General features: G+C 35.8%; 2 protein-coding genes across 2 annotated transcripts in view; one reads left to right on the top strand and one right to left on the bottom strand.

Moving 5' to 3' along the window:
- Window positions 1-17500, bottom strand: part of LOC141378159 (uncharacterized) — a 416515-nt gene that overhangs the window by 137421 nt on the left and 261594 nt on the right. The gene's annotated exons all lie outside the window — the stretch shown is intronic.
- Window positions 10873-17500, top strand: part of si:cabz01093077.1 — an 8949-nt gene continuing 2321 nt past the window's right edge. The window contains exons 1-2 of the mRNA XM_005173464.5: window positions 10873-12125; window positions 16616-17500. The exon at window positions 16616-17500 is cut by the window's right edge and continues 2321 nt beyond it. Coding sequence (XP_005173521.3) covers window positions 12103-12125; window positions 16616-17500 — 908 coding nt within the window. The 5' untranslated portion in view covers window positions 10873-12102. The remainder of the gene's footprint in view (window positions 12126-16615) is intronic.

Genomic DNA, 17500 nt, shown 5'->3' on the forward strand with positions numbered 1-17500 from the left:
AAAAAATAAAAACATTAAAATTATAACTTGTTAAATTTTTATAGATTAAAAGTTGGGGTGGGGTTGGCTGAATACCTATGCTTACCGCCGTATCACTGGTACATCAGCAATTGTTTCTTTGGTTCCTCTTGCATGGGTACAATCTAGAGTGGTTAGTGCTGCTCAGCCCTCTTGCTAATGCATTCGAACGATCCAGCTTGGCTACATGATTCAGTTTGCCAGTTGGCCTGCCTAGTTCATGGGTTTCACATTTGTGGCTCCTGCAGCTGCACCTGTCTACGCTCTAGGGCAGTTGTCACCAACTCTATCTCTTTATCACTCTTCTGGTACATCCTAAAAATGACCAAGTTCAAGAAACCTTACTGTCATCCCTTTTCAGAGTAAAACTAGAATGAGATGTGTGTCATTGCTTTTTCTGTATGCCAAATGATTTGTTTCCTCAGGATCTACCAAGCCAGGTCATTGGTCAAGGAGACCTCTTAAGTAGAACTGAACTCTTGGTGGATTGGAAACAATTGTTTTTCTAAGTTCTTTACCATTTTGTGTGCTAATTCTTTTTAAGCAAATTCCTTTGTATGCAAGATAGACTTTCTGAGTAGTACCAAGCTGCTTGGATGTTGATTGTACCAGTTTTGATAAGATGGCTGAGAGTGCAAGAAACAGTCATGACTATGAAACAAAGCATTTTGTGTATGTGTGTGTTCTATTAATTTGTGGATCATTTTTACAGGTCTGGGGTCAGCCCTGAGTAGCCTAGTGCTGAGATGGCCAAACTTGATGGTGGAGGGCCACAGTGGCGCCCCCAGAAAATTTTCATAGGGGTGGCCAGAAGAGGCCACACCAAATCTTGGGGTGGCACACACAAAAAAAATGAATTCAGTGTAATGTTATATTTTTGTTTCCGGTAAATTAAATAATGTGATTTTAATTCATTGAATTAATTAGTCTTACAATATCGCAATTTATTCTTTGAAATAATTCAGCAAGTTCATGTGCAAACCAAATAAAAATCAATATTTACTTTAAAAACACTTCTCATATATAGAAATAACTTTTCAGTTATTTTTCACATACATTTATTGTACAGCATACAGTATATGCCATGTCTAAAATTAATTAAGATTAATGAGTTAAATAATAAAACAAACAAGTGAACAAACTGAACAAAAGGCATTACTATATATACACACACAATTTACTTATATTTATTCTAAATAAATACAATTAATGTTAATATTATTACTCAATTATTATTCTAAATAAATAACAGACATCAATCCTAAATGTTACTGCAATGTAACAGAGTGATCACTTAGGGAACCTTTTGCATGAATATTAGTTATGATAATTCTATAGAATACAAAAATTTGTGTTTTATAGAATTATCTGTGGTCTTAGACCCGAATTATGGCCGAGAAATAATGTTATGAAGTCTTACCTCCCTGACTCTTTATCCCTCCTTTCTGCTTTATAGACATGCTTGGTGAAAGTATCATCATCATATTATATAAACTTTAGTTTTGTCGACTTTCAAAACTAAACACCTGACACCTCTTCACAAAAGGCTTACTCCGGTTTCACGGCGCATGAGCGGCGCGTTTTTTATCAGCGTTTTATCAGCGTTTATCAATGGTTTTCTGCGCGCATGCGTCAGTTTGCTTTCACCAGCGTTGTTTCGGTTGCACATAGAGAACGCGTGCAAAAGATGTGAACGGCCCTTAATGTCTTTATTCTGGGATTGCCACTCTAAGTTAACACATGTGCATGAAGTAAATGGTATCCCAATGCTGGCCGCCCCCAACAAGATACTTGCGACATCGCCCTGGCATTTGGCATATTGCCCAAATCCACCACTGGGGAAGAGAGGGACAGTGTATCAGCTACGTTAGTGGCACCAACAATAATTTAGTTGCTGCATGTTATTTATTTATCTATAGAAACATTGGGAATTTACATAAGTACATTTAAGTTAATAATATCAACAGCAAAATCATATTGGGGTGGCCACAGGGGTGGCAAGAGTTTACCCAGGGGTGGCCGTGGAGGGCCGGTGTCTTGCAGAGTTTAGCTCCAACCCTAATCAAACACACCTGCCTATAGAGTTCTAGTGATTTTGAAGACACTGATTAGCTTAGCTCATTGGAAGATATTTTGGAATTGTCTGCACAATGATTTTTTTTCCCAATTCATCTTTATTTCTATAGCGCTTTTACAATGTAGATTGTGTCAAAGTGGCTTCACATAGAAGATTGAAGAGCAAATCCATCGATGTGCAGCTCTACAAATCCTGAACCATGCAAGCCAGTGGCGACAGCGGAGAGGAAAAACCATCACCAATTGAAAGTGAAGGATAAAAAACCTTCAGAGAAACCAGGCTCAGTTGGGCACGACCATTTCTCCTATGGCCAAACATCTTGTGCATAGCTGCATTCTGGAGAATGCTGGACGTCCATCGTGGAGAAGCTGCAGGTGGCCATGGTCACCGGCTGGTGTACAGGCTGCCCCTTCAGGATCAATGTTAGGACTCGTCTATCACTGGGTCTTACAGGAATCAGTCTCATGCTCTCCACTCCTCCATGACCACCACAGCAGCTTCTCAGGATACGGCCTGGTCCAGGATTATGGAAACCTCGTGAATAATAAAAACAGACTATATAAGAGCAGATGCCGTTTAAATTATAATGTCTTTTGGGAAGTGTTCCCGGCTCCGGTTGCCCTAAATAATGCAGACTAACAATCCTTTTGAGGACTTGGATTTCAAAAGCATTTCTGTTTTATGTGTAAGCCAATGCAGAGAGATGGGTCTTTAATCTAGTTTTAAACTGACAGAGTGTTTATGCTTCATGAACTGGGCTAGGAAGGCTGTTCCAGAGCTAAGGTGCCAGATATGAGAAAGATCTACTGCCTACAATTGATTTTAATATTCAATTGTCCAGAATTAATTGAGCAAACTGAACGCGAGGGGCTATAATACACCAGGAGTTCCCTCAAATACTGGGGAGCCAAGCCATTCAGGGCTTTGTGGGTAGTCAATAAAAATTAAAAATGTATACGATATTTAATAGACAGCCAATGCAATTATAAAAAAACCTAGAAGAATATGTTTATTGTTCTAGAAAGCAGTCTAGAAGCTGCATTTTGAACTAGATAAAGTTTGTTAACTAGGCCAACAGGGCAACCGCCTAGTAACACATTACAATGATCTAATCTAGAGGTCATGAAAGCATGAATAAGCTTTTCCGCATCAGACATTGATAGCATATGTCAAAGTTTGGCAACATTTTTAAGATGAAAAAATACAGTTTTAAAGATGCTTGAAATCTGGTCTTCAAATGACAGGTTGCTATCCAAAATCACCCCCAATTTTTTGACTGAAGATAAGGACTAAACTAAGAAGATAAGGTCTAAACAAGACCTCAGTTTTATCTGAATTTAGTTGAAGTAATTAGTCATCCAATTTTAAATATCCGCTATATAATCTGTTAATTTAGTAAACTCATACAAATTATCAGGTTGAGAGGAGATATAAAGTTGTGTATCATAAGCATAAGAGTGGAAGCTAACTCCCTGTTTTTTTAATGATATCACCTAGCTGTAGCATATATAGTGTGAAAAGTAAGGTAAAATGAAAAGAGCTAGTAATTAATTTGATTGACAGAGTTTTATAGTCTTGATTTGGTATTGTAAAAGGTTATATAGAACAGAGAAAAACAGGCCAAAGATGAGCTAGAGTACTTACAGCTGAACTGTTGAAATATGTTAGCTGCTATGCTAACACAGTGAGCTCACAGTGGTAGTAATTAATATTTATGGAGTTAATATTTAATATGATCGGCGGTGTTTGACCGCGCCGTATCGTAATCAATTAAAAAAAAAAGAATTTAGCAGAGCAGGTGAGCTAAGCTACAGCTACACTTGGCTAGAGAGCAACAGGAAACAGGAGAGGCAACAGGAAACAGTTTACACACACACACACACACACACACACACGCGCGCACACACACACACACACACACACGAAAATGTTACTATCTGTCTATCCGTGTTTTATCCAATCAGGTTAAAGCATCTATATGTATGACACAGTTAATGACTTTATGTGAGAGTAAAATTGTTGTTGATTTGAGATTGTGAGCAGAGCGGCATACGAACTCTGTGACAGTGCTGAAGCTGGCTTCTGCTCGATAAAAATGGAATTATTCTTTTTTTTATTGAATATCTGACTCTGGCTCTTGTTCATCTGACAGACTGATCATTTTTGGGATAAAATTGTCAGTTCTCCAACACAGGTATGAAAGCTTGAGGCCGCACAGGTTTTTTGGTTTACTTTGATGTGTGCACTGTTTTTATCGCTAGGGAACTTCTGAATAAGATGTTTTGCTCGACCACACACCTTTTCTGCTCAGAATTGACTGTTTTTTCTAATATAGGATATATCTAAAAGTGCAGATGCTCAAAACACTCTTAGAAAAATGTTAGGGCCCCTGGGACATATAAGCAGGATGCAAAATGCTCACTGTCAAAAGAAAACAGCTTTAAAACAAGATGTTTGGTGTGGTCAGGCCCTAGATCCACAATAATATCCAGCTGCAAGCAGCTGTTTGCCTTCTTATAAAATTGTGCACTGGTGCAGCAAAGCAAGAGGAAGCTGTCTGAAAGGAATGTCTGGGTGGTAACCCCGAATGTATCCAAATAACATAAAATCACAGCTGCGCAACTCACTGCAAGATTAAATATGCATCTCAACTCTCATTTTCCTCCTAATTCTCTATTGAAGACAGGTCGAGACTCTAGACAGGCCAGTCAAGTAGCTGTATGCTCCTCCTCTGCAGCCGGGACTTTTGCCAAGGGCACTTGACCATGACAGACCCTGGCTTTTGTACATGTTGCTGGTAACAGCCTGGATGATCCTTTTCTTCTTTGGTTCATATCTCAAGGCGTCCATTTCTCCTAACAAATACCTGAAATACTGATTCATCTGACCCCAGTACACGTTTCTTTCATGTGGTGGTCCATACTAGGTGCCTCAGAGCCAAGAAAAGTCTACGGCATTATTAACACAGGGCTTTCTTTTGGAACAGTACAGTTTTCACTGGCATTAGTGGATGTAACTATGTATCACAAAGGTTTTCTAAAGTATCCATCTTTGCTCCTAAAGGACTAGTCATTTCTTTCAAATCATATTATTTTACCAATTTACCTGATTACTAGCCCTAAATTGCTCCTGTCCCATTTTTTTAAAATGTGTTGCAAAAACCAAAACTAGAATGCGTGTTTATTTTGGGGGGAAAATTGAAAAAAAAAAAATGTGTGTTGTATTCTAATGGTAAATTTAGAAATCACCACTTTCTTTTTTGTTTGTGTTTACCTAATTGTCCCAACTTTTTCTGATTTAGGGTTGTACAGTGCATCCGGAAAGTATTCATAATGCTTCACTTTTTCCTCATTTTATGTTGCAGCCTTATTCCAAAATGGATTAAATTCATTTATTTCCTTCATGTTTCAGCAGCTTAATTTGAGTTCACCTGTGGTAAATTCAGTTGATTGAACATGATTTGAAAATGCATACATCTGTCTATATAAGGTCCTAGGGTTGGCAGTGCATGTCAAAGCGCAAACCAAGTATGAAGACAAAGGAATTGTTTGTAGATCTCTGAGACAGGATTGTCTTCAAGTACAAGGCTGGGGAAGGTTACAAAACATTTCTGCTGCTCTAAAAGTTCCAATGAGCACAGTGGCCTCCATCATCCCCACATAGCCAAATTTCTCTGGCCCAGCTCTGGCCCACACAATCAGGTTTTGCTTGGCCCACATGCCTCAGTGAATTACGGTACATGACTGGACCAAATCTGGCTTCCAGACAAGGGCCAAACACAGACCATATCTTGGCCAAGTCTCAGCCAAGTTAATAACTCATGACTGGGCCTGAACTGGGCCAGATAGGTTGGTGTGTCACGATTACAATGAAATTGATAAACCCCTAGAGTGATGCGCTTTAAGCACACTATGGGCACGCTTTTTCTCAAAGTGACCTGATTGGTAGAATTTTTTTTCTTTACTCAAAAATGATTTTAGTGTATTTTAAATGTAGGTCAAGACTGGCCAAACTCACATGGCCCACTTATCAAATTTTTAAATCTGGGCCAAATACTACGTGTTTCATCTGGCCCAAATCTTGTGTGCCGCCTTAAAAACGGTGCCACCTCTGCCAAACCCGGGCAAGGTTTGGCCCACATGCTGTATGCCAGTGCCGGATGAATGCCTGCTGTGCCAGCTTTTTGCCAAATCTGGGCCAGAATTCTTTGCTACTAGGGTCTGTAAGTGGAAGATGTTTGGAACCACCAGGAATCTTCCTAGAGCTGGCCAGCCATCTAAGCTGAGTGATCAGGGGAGAAGGGCCTTAGTAAGGGAGGTGATCAATAACGCAATGGTCACCTTGTCTGACCTTCAGCGTTCTTCTGTAGAGAGAGGAGAACCTTACAGAAGGACAATCATCTGTGCAGCAATACACCAATCAGGCCTGTATGGTAGAATGGCCAGACAGAAGCCACTACCGGCCTGGAATTTTCTAAAAATTTGGAGAAAACCAGGCACCGCTCATCACCAGGCTAATACCATCCCTACAGTGAAGCATAGCACCACCAGCATCATGCTGTGGGGATGTTTTTTTTAAGCAGCAGGAACTAAAAGACTAATCAGGATAAAGGGAAAGATGAACGCAGCAATGTACAGAGACATCCTGATTAAAAACCTGCTTCAGAGTGCTCTTGACCTCAAACTGGGGCTACGATTCATCTACCAGCAGGACAATGACCCAAAGCACACTGCCAAAATATCAATGGAGTGGTTTCACAACAACTCAGTGAATGTCCTTGAGTGGTCCAGCCAGAGCCCAGACCTAAATCCTATTGAAAATCTCTGGAGAAATCTGAAAATGGCTGTACACCGTCGCTTCCCATCCAATCTGATAGAGCTTGAGAGGTACTGCTAAGAGGAATGGGCAAAAGTTCCCAAAGACAGGTGTGCCAAGCTTGTGGCATCATATTTAAAAAGACTCGAGGCTGTAATTGCTGCTAAAGGTGAATCAACAAAGTATTGAGCAAAGGTTGTGAATACTTCTGTACATGTGATTTTGCAGGTTTTTTATTTTTAATAAATTTGCAACAATTTCAAAAAATCTTTTTTCACGTTGTCATTATGGGGTACTGTATTTTTGAAGAAATAAATGAATCAAATCCATTTTGGAATAAGGCTGTGACATAAAAAAAGTGGGAAAAGTGAAGCGCTATAAATACTTTACGGATGCACTGTATTTACAATTATATGCCTTTATTGGTTACAAAGACCATAAACATTAAGGGTCATGTTTGTTTATGACCACATGAAAACAGATAGCACCTGATAAGCTAACTGTTTGAGTTGGAGATGGCCAGAGGAAAAACAGTTTTTTTTAAATGCCTTGATGTTGGTGTGCATAAAGATCTGTAGCATCTGCCTGAGAAGTCTGAACAGTTTCTGGCCTGTGTGCGAGTGGACTTAAATGATGTAACCTGCCTGTTTCCTCCTTCTGGAGATGCACAAATCCTGGTGGTTGGGCAGGTGCACAGCAATAATCCTCTCAGCTGTCCTGGGAGTCTGCTGCAGCCTTATATCTGATTTGGTGGCTGATGGGGGGGGGGGGGGGGGGGGTGGGGGGGTGGGGGGGGGTTCCTAAAGTCTGCAACCATCTTCACTGTTTTCAGTTTGTTCAGCTCCACGTTGTTAAGACTGCACCAGACAGTCAGCTACTCTACTTCCTGTCTATAAGCAGACTTGTCACCATCCTGGATGAGTCCAATGACTTTTGTGTCATCTGCAAATGTCAGGAGCTTGACAGAAGGGTCTTCTGCAGTACAATTGTTGGTGTAAAGAAAGAAGAGCAGTGATGAGAGGATGCATCCCTGTGGGGCACCAATGCTTTTGGTGCGGGAGTTTGATATGAAGTTTCCCAGCTTTTCTACCTGCTGCCTGTCTGTCAGGAAGCTGATGATCCCCTGAAAGCTGGAGGTGGGCACCGACAGCTGGTTCAGTTTGGTAGCTACCATTTAGACACCATTTATAGCCCAACAGCCAATCATCGACTTGGTGTTTCCCGGCCATAAGGCGCTTCTCCACTGAATGGTAGCTACTGTTCGGTTCAGTACATCTATCTTTTAGGGGGAGCCTACAGCTCATTGTACTTTTTTTTATTACCCCCTTGGCTGATGATCCAATCAAGCCATACCATTATCAAAATGTGAAGTAAACATTGCAGATTCTGTTTGGCCAGACAGAATCATCCCCTGGATCATTGAATTTGCTACATGAGACACTAAAATAAATTAGCGAGTAGATGAGGTGCAGATGTTCCTTTTCATGTGAAATGACTGTCCAAGTATTTATAATTTGCCTATGTGAGGCTTGAGGCACTTGACAGTTTCATATATCTTTAAAGTTGGTGTGTACAACTCAAGTCAAAAATACACACACATTTAAAAAGTGTGGTACCAGAGGAAATTAATGCTCTTAAAAATTAAGTCAACCACTATTCAAGTGCTATTTTTAGCACTTATTCATTGTTGCTCTTAGTTGTGTAAATTGCTTCCTTGTCCTCATTTGTAAGTCGCTTTGGATAAAAGCGTCTGCTAAATGACTAAATGTAAATGTAAAATGTAAATGTATTGCTGAATGAGGCGATTCAGATTGCCATAGCAGTAGAGGCAGTGCAACACTATGTCTGTAAACTCAGCAATACTGCATAAACAAACAGAGATGAACTAAGCCATACTGTGCAGTGGAAAATCTCCATTAGGGTGTAACCCTGTTCTATACAAACACAGTTTTGTGGAGTGACAATTGCATTCAACATCCTGTTTAATCTTGACAAATGCAGGTATTAAAACAGCATCTACAAAATTCTATGCAGTGTTTAAAACCGATTTTCTTTTAGTTGATGCTTTTAAACAAATATCAGATTTGTTCTTCTTATGAGTTGAAGAATTTGTGGATTCTTAGTATTATGATTGTATGGTTATTTAGGCTATCAGTGTAAACCTAGACATCTAACAGTGCAAAAATTGACCAGTCAAGAACAAGAACGATTGACAGCACATATAAAGTCTGTCTTTTTGATGACTACTCTATTTTTGGGACCATCTCCAGCCTCCAGCGCCAACACTGCAGCTCTGCACAAGAAGTTTGGCCAAGGGAGAAATGGTCATACCCAAAAAGAGTCTGGTTTCTCTCGAGTTTTTTTTTTTTGCTTCACTTCATCGATTGGTGAAGTTTGTTTTCGTTTGAATATTTCTAGATCTTAAATAGATTTTCATTGACAGTCCAAATTTAGACTCCTGTTTGGTCATCTTTTATACAAAAGATTGCATGATTGGCTCTCACACATCTATTATGGAAGATTAAGTGTAATATCTAAGTGAGTATACAAATGTCTATGTATGCAAAAATGATAAAACAGATGCTGACATAACATTTAAGGGATTTTATCATGTGTTTAGTTCTAACATTTTAATTTAGTGGGGATGTTTGCAACTCAATTAAAATTACAATAATGTAGAAACAAGAAACATGATTGTTGCTTTACCTGTTAATCATACAGCATCTTGTGTGGTTCTTAAACCAGCGGTGCCGCTAGCCGGTACTGGCCCTATGACAATATTTTTGTCGGTGTCGCAGAGGAAAGTGAAGTGGGAGGTAGGTTGTGTCATGGACGAAAGTGAAGAATGGGCAGGGTGTCACTGACAAAAGAAAAGAATGAGAGGGTGGGGGTTGGAGTGTGTCGTGGATGAAAATGAAGAGTGTGTGTGGGAGTGGTGGGGTTTGATTGGGCCCCCTATATTAACTCTGGGAGCCCTTAGACTTGTCCTAACTTTCCTCCCTAGAGGCAGCTATGCCTTAATCATTCAATGCAGCATTGCTTCCTTCTACATTCAAACTAAAAGGTAAAGCAATGCAAGACTAATTGTTTGGACATTATAAAAGTGGACTGCTTTCTGATAGAATTTGGCATCCAGGGCTGAATGTAATATATCTGAGATCAATACTTGACCTATATTGGTCCATTTCCACTGAGTGGTACGGTACGGTATGGTTCGGTTTGGTATGCTTTTATGGCCATTTCCACTGTCGAAGGGTACCTAAAAGTGAACCATACCGGACCACTTTTTGGTCACCCTTAACAAAGTGTACCAACAGGCCCAAAGGGTACCATAAGGCAGAGCTAGATGCGCAGGAGAATGAAAACAAGGGAAGCGCCACTTTTAAAAACACAGCTGAGACATTACACCGTAATAATATATACATATAATAACAAGCCATGGTCAACCCAAGCTCAAACAAACCTTGTCGTCGTGTTGATGTACAGCCACAAAACCAACAAGAACAAAATCAGCTGTGTCCTGTTGTTGTTTTACGAGCCTGTATAAAAAGGGCAAGCAGTTCACTTTCTCCATAGAGCTCGCTGCGCGTCTACATTTGAAGTAACGAACTTGAGCTCATATTAATAATGTGTGCGTGATCATTGAAGCGCTATGATATCCGATCCTTTCAGAAGCAGACAAAAGCGAGAGAGAAGCTTGAAAAACAAAGGAGAAGCCAGAAAAACAGCAGCAAATGATGCTTCTGCAACCAAAAACATGAACAAACTGCCATTTTTAACTATTATCACCGCCTTTTGGACTATTATGAACTCAGTACGACGGAAATACTTTCTAACAGAGGTTACATGTGCTGCTGAAGATTAAAGACACAGATGAGAGGTTTGCACTGACTGTGGGCTATATTCTATGTTGTTTTTGAACCCAAATAAGGACTAAATGTATGTTTTGTGTTTCTGTAATTGATAACATATCAGAAACTGTAAGGGTCTATATGTGTTTATATTTGTTGCCTTTATTTCTTTCATGTAATTGCAGACGTTACAGTAGGCTATTTCGTTGATCCGCAGTTATAATCAAATCATGTTCATAGAAAAGTAATGAACATTTATACACAAGTATTTATGTGTTTAAAGCCTCTGTTTTGTGAGAAGTGCTGCTCATATGATATGTGAATGACACGTACGGCTTTACGGTGACATTTCCTCGAGTAAAAATTATGTCGTCTGAAATTTTTGTTCGTACACCACACCCGTTTGGCAGTGGAAACGCAAGCTTGATAAAGGTTACACGTATCGACCCGTACCGTACTACTCAGTGGAAATGGGCCATAAGTGCACTGCATCAAATAACTTGGAACTAAAGAAACTAAAGACACTAAAGGAATATTGAGAATGTCATGTTAAGAAGGAAGACACCAATATTGAGTAACCTAACTGAACAAAATTTGAACGCACACAACACTTTGAAAGTAACATGTTTTAAGCAGCCTGTTTGAAAATGAACAGATTTTGAAATGACTAATTCCTAATTAATATCTGAAATTTTTTAATATGCTATCAGTGATTCTAACATACCGTAAGAAAATATTTTCAAAGTACGCTGCACTTTGAGCACAAAATGCCTAAAAGTTTACATTCAAATGAATGCATTTAAAAAAATCAAGGCAAGTACTGAAAAGAGGCAAATTCCTGAATGACAGCCATACTTAATTTTCTAAAAAAAAAAAAAAAACCCATCAGTTTCACTTTATTTTTTATATTGCTGTAAACTGACTCATCTCTAAAGGTGAAAAGGAGCACAGATATTGCTCTTTCAGCATGCCAGACATTCATATTTATCAGTGTGGGGTGGCACTGTTTTTAAAACACTATCTATAAATAGTGGGTGGGGGGAGATATTAGCGTTCATTCAGTAGCCATCATAGACTCAAATGACTAAGATTTATTGTTTAATCTATTCCGCTGGAATTTCTTTTAAGCATCCAAACTCGCTAACCTCAGTGCACTGACAGGAAATGTGTTCAGATCTTCGCTTCGTATTGCAAGATACTGTTATGCAGAAAAGCACACTCACACATGAACATGCTTCATTTTACAGGAAATTTGCTGAGGGCAAATGTACAGAAAGGGGGTGAAATGTACTCTATGAACAAAGTCTGAGGATCTCAACAACCAGAGTGGCAGCAATTATCATGACCCAAGCGCATACGACCAGGTAAACAGATTCTTTTTTAAAATTCAGATTGTTTATGATTTATCAATAAAGCAGGACGTGTTGTTTGAACTGCTCAATATATTACATTAAATGGTTATAATCGCATGTAAGATGAGATTTGTTAGTCCCTTGAACTTCCTTTTTAATTGTACTGTACAAGTACTGTAATTGTAACAGTATAAGAGATCACAGACACCGATTGAATGATAGTGGGATTGCGGTGGGATGTTTCTGAGCCTTGTGGTTTTTCAGCATTACTACGACCTCCTTGAAAGTAAGAGGTCTGAATGTGGCTGCTTTGAGCTTTGATTTAGCAGTGAATCAAACTGTTTGTACTCTTATATTTTATATTGAAATATTAGAGGAATTTATTTAATGCCAGTGGTTTCAACTCAAATGTCAGTTAAATATGGACAAACCCAATGTTTATCTGGGTTAAAAATGTTTACAAATTTCTAAATAAATTAGTGGTTAGATTAATCTATATTTGTAATAGATTCGTATTCTAAATGTAATTTGCGTAATGTGGACAAACCCAACATTTGGGTCAAAAATATTAAGTTAAAATGTTAAAAAATAATCCAGTGGTTAAATTCACCTATATTTGAATTTAAAAATACTTAATCTTAGAGTGTACTCAACAAATTATGACGCAGAATTTATGTATAACATGTACCTAAAACTAAATTACTCTTAGTTTTCTGAAACGCATAGCGCTCTAAAACTGCTGGGTTGTTTCAAGGCAAATTTGGGTTAAATCGGGGGTGTCCAAACTTATTGGGCTGAGGGCCAGATGCAAAAAAAAAAAAAAAAAAAAAAAAAACGTTATCCCGGGCCAAATTTTACATAAATAACACAGACATGCATGCATATATATATATATATATATATATATATAAAAAAAAAAAAAATATATATATATATATATATATATATATATATATATATATATATATATATATATATATATATATATATATATATATAAATATAAATAAATAAATAAATATATATATATATATATATATATATATATATATATATATATATATATATATATATATAAATATAAATATATATATATATATATAAATATAAATATAAATATATATAAATATAAATATATATATATATATATATATATATATATATATATATATATATAAATATATATAAATATATATATATATATATAAATATATATATATATATATAAATATATATATATATATATATATATATATATATATATATATATATATATATATATATATATATATATATATATATATAAATATATATATATATATATATATATATATATTTATATATATATATATATATATATATATATATATATATATATTTATATATATAAATATATATATATATAAATATAAATATATATAAATATATATATATATAAATATAAATATATATATATATATATATATATATAAATATATATATATATAAAAATATAAATATATATATATATATAAATATATATATATATATATATAAATATATATATATATATATATATATATATATATATATATATATATATATATATATATATATATATATATATATATATATATATATATATATATATATATATAAATATATATATATATATAAATATATATATATATATATATATATATATATATATATATATATATATATATATATATATATATATATATATATTTATATATATATATATATATATATTTATATATATATATTTATATATATATATATATATATATATATATATATATATATATATTTATATATATATATTTATATATATATATATATATATATATATATATATTTATATATATATATATATATATATATATATATATATATATATATATATATATATATATATATAAATATATATAAATATATATATTGAACCTGTGCCGTTCTTGCTGTGAGGCAACAGTGCTAACCACTGGGCCACCGTGCAGCCCTATGAATAGAAAACGTGAAGAGGTAGGGGTGGAAAGGGGGATTCTTCAAATCGAAGATGACTGTAGTGAAAAAACCCTGGCTCTTTATAGTGGGTTAGGAATGGCCTAATTGGTGGATCATGCATGCTAACGCATAACCAGCCGTGTTCAATCATAATCACGTGATGCTCTCGAAATTAGTTTATGAATAAACTTCACTAAATTTAACACTTAATTTTGTCAAAACATACTTTTTTCTTTTCATGAAATAAAAAACTGAATGTATTTTACTATAAATAAATGTTTGAATTATGCTAAAGCTGCTTTATTATCTTCAAACAGCACATATGATTTCCCTATTTGTTTTTGTTTTGTTTTGTAGAATTGTGTAATATTTTATATAACATATAAGGTTATCAATTAATTAAAATTTTATTTAAAAATCGCACAGTACAAATACTTTTGACTCATGGCTGTTTCGGTCTAGAAAAGAGGTGTGTTAAGGCGCATTGTTGGTGTATTACAATTTTGAAGAACTATAATAGACCAGCTAAAAGTCCAGTGCAGAGCACGTCAGTTGTAAGCCTCACTTACACATTGCTAAAAACACAGAGGATGTACAAAAATACACAAATATCTTTACAAATGAAAAAGAATTAAAGGATTTAAATATTTAAAAAAAACTATTTTCTGCATAAATATAAAATCCACTGCCTTCATGCCGTCTTGATTCATGACAATTTGCTTTGGTTTAATGTTATTATTATTATTATTATTATTGTTTGTAGTATTATTTATTATATGCATATTTATATTTGTTTTATTAAAAACAAGCTTAGATTTGTCCACCTGTCAGGTTTTGGACCATATGGGGCACAGCATGTGGCCTTGGATATAATTTTTTTTTTACCACACTTCATTATTATTGTTCATTTATTCATTTGCTGGAAATTAGAACTGAATTTAGAAATAGTTTTGAAACTAATCTTTGCTCTTAACAAGCAAAATTATTTATGTAGGCTGATGGATGTGTGTGCATAAAACATGTTTCCTAATCCACAGAAGAGAGAAAGTGAAAGTAAAGGCAGATTGGAGGAGGCTCTTTCTTTATCCTCGCACTGCAGATGCTCTGTTTAACGGTTTTCTCGCTAGAAAAGTGTTCAGTTTTTCCACTTACAAAGTCCGCCATGTAAAAAGCAAATGCGCCCTGGTGCGACTCAACTGATCCTAAAGGGGAATGGTAGATGAGAATCTGATTGGTTTATTCTCAAAACACACCTATAACTCATTAAGAGAATAATCACAACCCTGTTAGACTAGGCACTGCGGCACAGAGCGTATTTTTCCATCTTTTAAATAGCAAAAGTGGATTGGGACATGCCCTTAATGCTTTCGCGCCCTGCGCTTTAGACTTTGCACCTAGATTGTTAAAATAGAGCCCGAAAACATTCATGTTTACATCGCGGACTCTGTATCATTCGTGTTAGCCGTTCCTATGGTAAGCTTTAATAAACACGCCTACAGTGCGTGATCAGAGGTAAAAAAAAAAAAAAAAAAAAAACGCGCAATGAAAAATAGGCTGACTGACAATTAAACAGGAGTACAATTTCTGCAATGACAAGAAATAATATAGATCGCGCCACTAAGCACATGAAAAAGAATGTACCGATCCCGATTTAAAAATGTAAGGAGGAAAAATTACAGATATTTGTGTAAAAAATGTAAGGAGAAAAATAGAGAAAAACAATGTCAGAAAAATATTAGAGGAGTACTGATACCAGAAAAATCTACTTAAGTACAGTAATGAAGTATTTGTACTTTGTAACTTCCCACCTCTGATATTACATTATGTTAAAATTAAACAATTCAAAGAATTTTCAACATAATTAATAATAATAATAATAATAATAATAATAATAATAATAATAATATTCAACCCTACTGTTTTTGCAACAGTATAATGCAATCTATCTATCATAGTTAGGGCCAGATGGAATCTGCGGATGTTTTTTGCTATTTCTGCAGAGAATTTTGTTATTTCTGCTAAATTATTTTAGGAGTATCATAACTATAACCTTACTATGTGAAATAAAATAAATATATCTTTTTAACTTTTATTTCATGTTTAAAATCCAAATCCAATTGAATTAACATTATTTGGTAAACAAAGCAAGTCTCTCATATAATATCTCTACTAAAAGACTATTAATAATATTAAATATTACTGTACAAACTGCATTGTACATAAATCAGATGAACATTTTCACATTACTCATTAATATTACTGTAATTCATTTAAAAAACGAATAAATATAGATGTACACACATTTACTCAAGTAAATAAACAGAATTAATGAGGTGCTAAAAATCTGCAGAAAATCTGAGGAATTCAGCGCGCTCAGATTTCGTGTGGGCCTACTTATAGTCAACAATAAAACCTGTGTGATCAATTATAAGGATGTCATACAATTTATTTTGTTTAAAAGTATGTCACTAATATACATTTTCTGTTTCTTACAGTATGGAACCCTTAACTGATTACTATTATGAAGTGACCATGTGTAATACAGAAGAGGGATCCCTAAATCCACACATCAAGGCTGCCATTTTCTACATGGTTTTTGTGCTCGGCCTTGTTGGAAACATCATCGTCTTATGGGTACTCCTGAAAAGCATGCATGTGAAAAATATGACAAACCTCTGCCTGCTGAATCTGGCCATGTCCGATCTACTAATGGTTCTCTCGCTGCCCTTCTGGGCTCTCTATGCTCAAGGTCACTATCTGAAAACTGATGCAATGTGTAAAGCTATGGCGGGTGCGTACCAGGTGGGATTTTACAGCGGGATCTTTTTTGTGACTCTCATGAGCGTGGATCGCTATCTCGTCATCGTACACGCCGTCGCAGTGCTAGGAGCAAAGATGCTGCGCTACGGCATTGTGGCAAGTGTCATTATTTGGATGGTTTCCATTGGCGCAGCCCTTCCAGAGGTCATTTTCGCAGAGGTGGTCAAGGATAGCGAATCCAACAGTTGTCAGAGACACTATCCTCCTGAGTCGGCCAGAAAGTGGAAGCTTTTCCGTAACTTTGGTGAAAATGCAGTTGGACTGTTCATCTCTTTGCCCATTATAGCCTACTGCTACCTGAGGGTACTGATGGTTGTAAAGAAGACAAAAAACTCTAAGAAAAATCGGGCCATAAAGCTCATCTTGGGCATTGTTATCATGTTTGTGGTCTTCTGGGTGCCCTACAATGTGGTGGTGTTCCTGAAAACCTTGCACGAATTTGACATGTTGACAAGCTGTGAGCCTTATAAGATTATCAATATGGCCATGGATGTGACAGAGACAATCGCGCTCACACACTGCTGCGTAAATCCATTTATTTACGCTTTCGTTGGAGAAAA

The sequence above is a fragment of the Danio rerio genome, chromosome 16 (assembly GCF_049306965.1).
Source record: "Danio rerio strain Tuebingen ecotype United States chromosome 16, GRCz12tu, whole genome shotgun sequence".
Lineage (NCBI taxonomy): Eukaryota > Metazoa > Chordata > Actinopteri > Cypriniformes > Danionidae > Danio > Danio rerio.